The sequence below is a fragment of the Amblyomma americanum genome, chromosome 1 (assembly GCF_052857255.1).
Source record: "Amblyomma americanum isolate KBUSLIRL-KWMA chromosome 1, ASM5285725v1, whole genome shotgun sequence".
NCBI classification, from domain to species: domain Eukaryota; kingdom Metazoa; phylum Arthropoda; class Arachnida; order Ixodida; family Ixodidae; genus Amblyomma; species Amblyomma americanum.
This window is the reverse complement of record NC_135497.1, coordinates 478,914,079-478,923,495: the sequence shown is the minus strand read 5'-3', so window position 1 is coordinate 478,923,495 and position 9,417 is coordinate 478,914,079. Positions and strand designations below refer to the sequence as shown.

The following is a 9,417-nucleotide window of genomic DNA, read 5'->3' as shown; positions in this document are numbered from 1 at the left end:
GTTAAGAGAGCTGCTTAGCATAAAGTGGTCTTCAGGACTTTTTATCGTTTTGTACAGAATGCAATCATCGGCGAAAAGTTTTATGTTACACTCAATATTGTTGGCAATATCGTTGATGAAAACTAAGAACAACACTGGTCCTAGGACAGATCCCTGCGGGACTCCTGATGTAACGGGAACTGGTCTTGATTGAACTTGTTCGAAAGTTACAAATTTTGAGCGCTTCGTCAAAAAATTTGGGATCCAGGGTAACACTTGGCCATCTCCAATTATGATGCGTAGTTTTGTTATTAGTTTGTTGTGGCTTACACTGTCAAATGCTTTAGAGAAGTCTAGTAGTATTATATCTGTTTGACTGCAGTCGTCAATACTGAGGGCTAGTTCATGCACAACCTCTGTTAGTTGTGTGACAGTTGATAAGTCACGACGAAAGCCATGTTGATGGGGTGATAATAGGTTTTCCGTCTCCAGAAAGTGCTTTAAGTGTTTTGCTATAATGTGCTCCATTATTTTGCACGACGTACTGGTGAGGGAAATGGATCGATAGTTAGAGGGTGAGTTTGTATCTCCAGATTTATGAATGGGTAGAACCTTTGCTTTTTTCCAATCGTCGGGTAGCTTCGAAGTTGATAAAGACATGCGAAAAATGAGATATTTACAGCACCATTCTGCATATCGTTTAAGGAAGTGATTTCGGATGTCGTCTGGACCACTTGCTTTCTTTAAGTCTAGGTTTAGCAGCAAGTTAAGAAAACCTTCATTTGATATGTGGACAAGACCAATACCTGGCGTAGATGTGCAGGAACTGTTAGGGAGAATGCCGTCATCTTTTGTAAAAACAGATTTAAAGAAATCGTTGTGCATGTTAGCTTTCGTCTGTTTTTCTTCCATGGACAAGTTGGATGTGGCTGTTTTATCTTTGCGAACACATTTTCAGAATCTATGAGGATTATTCTTAAGAAGTGAAGGGAAAGTCACGTTAAAGTACTGTTCCTTTCAATGCTTTGATACTTCTTTTAGCCTTGCGACTGCACTGGTTAGTTTCAATGATTTGGTAGCATTTTTCCCCTTTTCTTTAATTGAACTATGGAGCCGCTTGACTTGCCGTTGTGCATGAATGACGTCCTTTGTAATCCACGGGTTGTTTTAGGCCGTTTTGTTTTTCGCGGAACGAATGCACCTACACAGTATACACAGTAGGTTACCGTATTTCTAAACTGCTCCCTCAAGGTGTTCACTTCAGTGGTCTCACGCGAAGCAGTGTCGAAAAATGATTGGGATTCGTGCGCTAGGTGTGTTACAATACTAGTGTCGTCTGCTTTAGCAAAATTAGTTACGATCTGCATGCTTTTCTGAAATATTATACTGCTCTGGAATGGTAATCGGCAGGTAGGTATACTGTGGTCCGAGATGCCTTCTATGACGTCAACCTGAGCACGGGTTTCAGAAAAGTGATCACTGATTAGTATCAAATCTAGGATATTACCAGTTGTTCCTTGTGTACGTGTGGATGTTGAAACAATTTGATGAAGATTAAAATTGAACATTAAATCGATGAGGGCCTCTGAAGCTGTTGATGTATATTGCATTGTTGTCCAATTTATGTCGGGGAGGTTGAAATCACCCATGATAATAATTCGTGAATTTCGGGAGTGGTACTGGAGGAATTCCTGAATTGCAGTTATGGCTTCATGTCCGGTAGAAGGACTTCAATAAATGCAGCCGGTAATTATGTCTGTACCTTTACACAAAACCTTGCAGAAAACAGCTTCTGCGCAGGGAACTTCAGGGAGAATAACAAAAGGTAGCTGCCTCCTAATCAGTATTGCCACGCCCCCTCCTCGTGAACCACGGTCTTTTCTGATGACGCAGTAGTTTGGTGGAGCGATTTCGTGACTTGAAATTTCAGGTTAAAGCCATGTTTCGGTGATTTCAATTACGTATGCTTCATGACAAAGTAAGAGAATTTCAAGTGACTGCATTTTGTTCACTATGCTTCTTGCATTTATATTTATGATGTAGAGTTCTTTAACTGAGTTTTCTGACGAGTCACTCGAGGGCTCAATTATGTGTCCTTTTTTCTTTCTTGCTTTCTTTCTTTATTGAAGACATTCCGTTACAGAAATGCCTTGGGGGACGCGACAAAAGGCAATAGAACATGCCTGACGGGGCCGCGCCCCCCTTGGCTGCGGCGGAAACAACATAACATAAGCACAATAATTACAAAGCAAAAGAAACATCAATACTGCATGATATGAAAGGGCATGAAAAACACAAAAATACAGGTACATAAGAAACAATAAGTTGGATCAGTAGCGTGGTGTTATGAAAAACAGTCATCACAGTGAAGGTAAAGATCCGGAGTGAAGGCGAACGAAATTATCAGCACAGCATGGTATTTAGTTTTCATTTAAGAAAATGTCTCGAAGTGTTCTTCTCAGTCGTTGCACCTTGGTGGCAGTAAACAGTATCTCAGCTAATTCAGGATGCGCATTGAGGAAATCCGGAATCAAATAACTTAGTTTTTGATCACCGTATGTTGTACGCGAACGGGGCCTTGGTATTAAGTTTTGTCGTAGATAATAAGGACCAGGTTGGGCATGATATTTAGTTTGAAATGTTATATCTGTTTGGTGAAGACGCGAAATTTCCAGGGCCAGTTTGTGTTTATGGAGTTTGTGAATGGGCATTATTTTATTACTTTTAAATTGAGGTGCAGTGTCCTCCGAAAGATCTAAATTGCCTATTGCTCTCACTGCTCGCTTTTGCAAAGAGAAAAGACAATCCAAATTTGTCTTAGTCGTTGTAGCCCATACTAGGAAACAGTAACAGAAGCGTGAATGTAAAAGCGCATAGTAGATTTGCTTTTTTACAGCAGACGGAACATGGTATCTTATCTTGTTTAAAATTCCCACGGCTCGCCCAAGGTCCCTACGCAGTACGTCAACGTGAGGCGTCCATGAAAGGTTCTCCTGGAATATTACCCCCAAAAATCTAACTGTAGTCGATTGTTCGATGGTAACGTTATGAAATTTTAAGTGCAAGTTCGTGGGTGGATGGGTTCCCCTCGGTCTAAACAGTATGTATTTAGTTTTACTTGTGTTTAATTGGAGTCTGTTCGAAAGAAGCCATAAGTTCAGTCCAGTTAACCATTCGTTGGCCTGATGAAACACGTCCACAACGTCAGCGCCCGAGAAAAACACATTCGTGTCATCTGCATATAAAATTAACTTGGTGTTATTTATTATGTTTACAATGTCGTTTATATATAGTAAAAATAGTGTCGGACCAAGTAATGACCCTTAAGGTACGCCCTGTTTTACAAGTCTGCTGTCGGATTTTGCACCATTTATACATGTGAACTGGGCTCTAGATGTTAAGTAGCTTTTTATTAAAGACCATGCGTTGCCGCGAAATCCATACAATCGCAACTTCCTTAAAAGCACGTCGTGTTGGACACAGTCGAAGGCCTTTCTAAAATCCAGAAATATTCCGAGGGTAAATATTTTCCTTTCAATGTTTTCAAGTATATGTTCTTTCACTTCAAGAAGGGCCATTTCGGAGGACTTATTTTTTCTAAAGCCGAATTGTTCACTTGCTCTTATGTTATTTACACTCAGAAAGCTTACTAGTCTTTTATGTATAATATTTTCCGCTACCTTCGCAAAGATAGGGAGCACCGAGATTGGTCTGTAATTGTTCATATCGTTAGTGGAACCGCCCTTGTGTAAAACAGCCACACGAGCTAACTTCATTGCGTCTGGGAACACTGCGGTGGAAAGAATAAGGTTCAGAATATGTCTGAGTGGACTATTAACTATTTCTGCCACGGCTTTTAGTGGACCGGGTTTAATATCGTCAGCTCCAGAGGCGCAATGGTTCTTTAAACCCAAAATGACGTCCAGTATTTCATATTCATCAGTTGGGGACAAAAATACAGTATTTTCACAATGTGCTTTGACGAATTCCTCGCAAGGTATCGCAGCGCAGTCATTTGCGGAAGCACCCACGTTAATAAAATGTTCGTTGAACAGGTTTGCAACCTCTTCTTCACTTGTAGATTCGCTGTGATAAGAAACCCGCATTTGGGAGTTCGATTTACACGTGATGTCTCTGACCGCTTGCCATACCAGACGCGGATTTCCTGCAATATTGGAAAACTTGTTCACATAGTATGATCTCTTTGCTTTCTTAATATCAGCATTCAATTTATTTCTCGCTTTCTTAAATGCGCGGAGATCGCCTTCACTTCGTGTGTCTAAAAACTTTTGAAAAAGGATGTTGCGGTTTTTTATTCTGTTATACAGGTCGTGCGAGATCCAGGGCTTTCCTGCTCTCTTGTGTCTCTTAAGAGTTTTAAAACCGAAGGATTCATTGTACGCAGAAATAAAAAACATCAAGAATGCCTTATAAGCGTTTTTAGAATCCTTTTCCTTTGTAACGCTATCCCAGTCCTGTTGCATAATGAGTTCTTTAAACTTTGACATGTTTCTTTCCGAGTAATCTCTAATCAATATTTCTTTCTCAAGAAAAGAGCGTTTTTGCTTCGAATGTATCAGACAGTAAATGGGTAAATGATCAGTAAGATCGCATATAATTGTACCTGATTTAACTTCATCGGGGCAGAAGCTAGTAATGCACAGGTCAAGTATTGTTTCAGAATTTGACGTGACGCGAGTAGGATCATAATCACATTTGAAAAACCATACGACTCAAAGAGCTCTTGGAAATGCAAAAAAGTAATATTATTTGGAGAAGCATTTATATTGAAATCCCCAACAAAGACACATTCGAGGTTGAGCTCGAGGCTACGTTCAAATATTTCTTCTGCAAACTGCATGAATTGCTTTAAACACCCAGATGGCGGTCGGTACACAACAGCAAGTAGTATATTATAACAGTGAATAATGACGCACTCAAAATTTTCATTCACAATGTTATAGTTTGCTAGAATTTGATACGGTAGTTGGCAACGCACATACAGAGCAACACCTCCTCCGCGCTTTGATGAACGGCACGCTGACACACAATCAAATCCCGGCAAGAGAAAACAGTCGTCAGATGTGAACCACGTCTCACTAAAGCAAATAAAGTCAAACTCGTGGTTTAATCTGATAAAAACAAAGCAACCTCATCAAATTTATTTCGCAAACTTTGGGCGTTTAAATGAAATAAAGAAAACTTCTGCTTATCCTTGAGTTGCTCACTATGGTGAGCAAAATTGGACATAAATGGCATCGCGTTTGCTTGAAAATACAATTGCCTGCGCTATCACCTCAGATTGGCGAGGTCATCCTTATCGCGGATGACAACTGCTCGTGCACCGGCTTGTTTCCGTACAAGCACCTTTCCATTCACGTGCCAAACGAACGCGTAGCCGGATTCCTTAGCCCATTCTTTGGCGACTGTGAGAAGAGTGCGAGTGTACCGAGTCATATTTTCACACATGTACTTTCCGGTGTTGTCATCACGTAGCGCCTGCCTTTTTGCTAGCCAGGCATCACGAACCTCCTGCTTTGCGAAGCGAACAATTACGCCCCGTGTTTTGCCCGGCTTCGCGGGAAGCCTGTGCAGGGCTGTTATGTCACTCGAGCACACCTCATCAAGTTCCAGTTTTGTGCCTATTTCATTCACTTTCTTTAGTAAGTCCTCGTTTTCCGTCTCTGGTAGACCATGGATTTCGATGTTCAGTCGACGACTGCGCCATTCTAGACTGTCAACGTCCTTATTGAGCTGTGCAATTTCACAGGCCCATTCAGCTTTCTCATGCCGCTCTACACGCTTCGTGACATCCTTTGTCGACTTTTCTTGGGCTAGAAGACGTGTTTGAAACTCATCAAATTTATCTGAGAGCAGGCTGACAGATGACTCAAGCGACTCAAGCTTGCTGGACATGGCCAGAAGGGAGTCAATTTTACTTTCCATTGAAAACAGCCTAGTGATTAGTTCTCTATCGGACTGCTGCCCGTGCAGTGTATCCTCAGCTTTACGGCTGCCCTTACATGTTTCGCACCTCCAGGCCTTCCAAGCCTTTGCTCGTTTCGAAATGAACGTTTCTTCCGAAACGCCTGAACATGATCCGACATGGTACGTAAATTCACACTCTGAGCAGCACAGTGATTGACAGCTGTCATCAACAGGTTGTCGACATGCGCAACAGCGTAACATGATAATTGCGTGACACTCAACGGTAGCCTTGCCAGCAGCGGCAGGAACAAGAAGAACTATCGAAAAAACGACCAACCTGCAAATACGTGGAGCAGTAATTCAGGAGACGTGTGCACTGGTTGCTGCCGCTGCTGCCAATGCCAAGGAAACGCCCCTTGCTGAAAATTCGTCGGACGGTGTCGGTGATACCGCTGACGATTGTTCGTGCTTTTCACCGTGAGGCTCGGCGTTATGCAGGATTCTCGAACGCTGTTCGAGATCGATGTTATTCGTCGTGCACCTCTGGCTCGGCAGCTCGCCCCGTACAGATGTCGGGCACCGTGCTCAGTGGACGGGCTCGGCACCTTGTCGCGTACAGATGACAGGCGTCGGGTAGCCTGCAAATACGTGGAGCAGTAATTCAGGAGACGTATGCGCTGGTTGCTGCCGCTGCTGCCAATGCCAAGGAAACGCCCCTTGCTGAAAATTCGTCGGACGGTGTCGGTGATACCGCTGACGATTGTTCGTGCTTTTCACCGTGAGGCTCGGCGTTATGCAGGATTCTCGAACGCTGTCCGAGATCGATGTTATTCGTCGTGCACCTCTGGCTCGGCAGCTCGCCCCGTACAGATGTCGGGCACCGTGCTCAGTGGACGGGCTCGGAACCTTGTCGCGTACAGATGACAGGCGTCGGGTAGCCTGCAAATACGTGGAGCAGTAATTCAGGAGACGTGTGCGCTGGTTGCTGCCGCTGCTGCCAATCATAGGAAGCATAGGAACTCTGCTATTTGTTTCTTCGTCCCAAAAATAAACGCGCCTATTTATGATCAGTTTGTCAAAAGACAGCGCAACCTTTTCCTTACTTTCTCGTTCTTGTTTGGCGCTCGCCCACAGTTTCTTTCTAACATCTCGAACTCTGGCAGAAAAATCTTCACCGATAGCGTATTTTTTGTCTTTTAGTTTAGTGATAGGGCATCAAGCTTCTTGTCTATATCAACGAGGCGTACTTCCTTTATGTCTTTTATTTCGCTAGCGATATCTTTGAGTTGTTTGGCAATTTGGGTTAGATCCGGGCCTGGATTAGTTTCAATATCTCCAGCTAGGAGCAACAACTTGCGCAATACCACAGCGATACAAGAGAATTGCTGCGGGCACGGCAGCACGAACAAAAAGGGGTCACTTGAGCGGAAACATTTACCAAATAGTTTTCTCACCTGCACAATATAGAGGAACGGGTTATTGCTCCGCATCCTGGTAGTGCTGCCGTGCCCAATACTAGCAGATTCTTCGTAGCGCGTATATATATGCCAGTTTGGTGGCGCTTGCAGCAGGTCATGTGCTCCGATGAACACACTTGTAGCTGTTGGCCACTGGAACGGGTAATCTTGTGCTGTCAGCGATGGCAGATTGCGCACGTGGAAGCTGGTGGTTCCGCTTGACTGTGCTATATTCTTCACGGGTCCTTCGTAGCTGGGGGTGCTGACTGGAAGCAGTGCACCGAAGACGATCTGCACAATATAGAGGAACGGGTTATCGCTCCGCATCCTGGTAGTGCTGCCGTGCCCAATCAACAATCAACAACAATAAGTTTTTCGGCTAGCTTTGGAGAACTGTCATTATTTTTCTGGCCACAAACAGGGGCGTCACTCTAGTAGCGCGCGTAGTACTGCTCCTGTCGACACCGTAGTCTACCAGCTCGCGCGCTTCCATCGTTTGTATCATCGCCAGCATCGCCAGCTCTTTTTCTCTCATTTATATTGTTACCGCTCATTTTACTTGTAAATTCACAGCTTGGTTTATATATAATTTTATATATAGGCATTTGTACTGTGTAAAACTTTGGCGCTGTGTTTTGACGCGCGCGTGATGGAGACACGCGGAAGCACAAGAGAAGCTTTTCCGAAGTGGAGCGAGCTATTCTTCTCGACCTCAATGAAAAACACAAGGCCGTGCTATAAAACAGAAAAACCGATGCTTCGTCGCTCGCCAGAAAAACAAAATGAATGGGAGAATATAGGAATTCAATATAATCACCAAAACCACGTGCGCCCACGGACATGGCTCCAGCTGGCATGGCTCCAGCCGTGGGTTCGACTCTTGTTCACTGATATTGAATCAATTTTCTTTTTCATGGATTCAGCTGAAACTCAGCTCAAGGCAGGGACTCCGGAACTTTTTGCAGTAGGGGCAAAGGGGAGGGGCAGGTTTTCGAGTATTTTAGTTTATTTATTCTATGTTTTCAATAAATGTTTATTCAATTTTATTTACCTTTTGTTCATATTATCATACTTCTCAGTTGAAAACTGTATTTGTGATGAACATAAAACTTATTCTGAAATGGGCAACTTTATATGTATAAAGATGTAGACATGAGGAGTGATCGACTGCAATAAAAAGTTTGTTCATACTATTTCAATGTTTGTAATCATGCTCATGAACAAAGCTGAGGCAATCACCAGTTTCTGTTTGGACATGATTTATTTGGTTACAGAAATTAAATGTTTTAAGGCTGGCTATGAAGCCAATGAGCTCAGCTCCACTGTGCTTTCCATTAATAACGTCCTAAAATTGAAAAGAAGTCAAAGACTTTGGGGGAAGAGAAGGCTACCCTCTCTGGAAAAAGACCGTGGGGGGCGGCAACCGCCCCTCTTAGACCACTGTTCCGCAGTTCCTGGCTGAAGGTGGAAACTAGGCACACGTAGATCGAAGCTCGAGTCCTATAGTGAAGCTTTAGCTTCAAAAGTGAAATGCAGTCTGATGGCGAAACGCAAAAAGCTGTGCTGTGCGATGTCTGTGCACGTTAAATATCCCCAGGTGGCCGAAAATTATTCACACTACGGTACCTCTTCCATTCTTCTTTCACTCCCACCTTTATCCCATCCCTTGGGCACGTTCCGGTATCCATGGAGAGAAGTGAGACAGTTACTGCATCATTTTCTTTCTTTAAAACCAATTTTCAGTGTTGCTCATTATGTTACATCATCACCATTATCACCCTGCCTACAGCCACTGCAGAGCCAAGGCCGCTCTCATGTCTCTCCAATAAACACTGTCCTTTGCCAGCTGCGCCCATCTTATACCTGCAAACTGAATCTCATCCGCCCACCTAACCTTCTCTTGGAATCCACTCCGTTACCCTTAAGAACCAGCGGTTATTTTGCCTTCTAATTACATGCCCTGCCCAAGCCTCTTTCTTCCTCATGATTTAGACTGGGTTGCAAATAACCCGCGTTAGTTTCCTCATGCACTCTGCACGCCTCTGGTCTTTTA

At 43.5% G+C, this 9,417-nt stretch overlaps 1 protein-coding gene across 1 annotated transcript; it reads right to left on the bottom strand.

Moving 5' to 3' along the window:
* Positions 1 to 5,271: 5,271 nt before the first annotated feature.
* On the bottom strand, positions 5,272 to 5,895 carry LOC144126673 (uncharacterized). The gene has a single exon (XM_077660447.1). It carries the CDS (start codon positions 5,893 to 5,895, stop codon positions 5,272 to 5,274), a length of 624 nt encoding a protein of 207 aa, XP_077516573.1.
* Between the last annotated feature and the right edge of the window lie 3,522 nt (positions 5,896 to 9,417).

Bases quoted from the DNA above. Each gene is read 5' to 3' on its own strand.
- LOC144126673 (XM_077660447.1), bottom strand. From the start codon at position 5,895: ATGTCCAGCAAGCTTGAGTCGCTTGAGTCATCTGTCAGCCTGCTCTCA.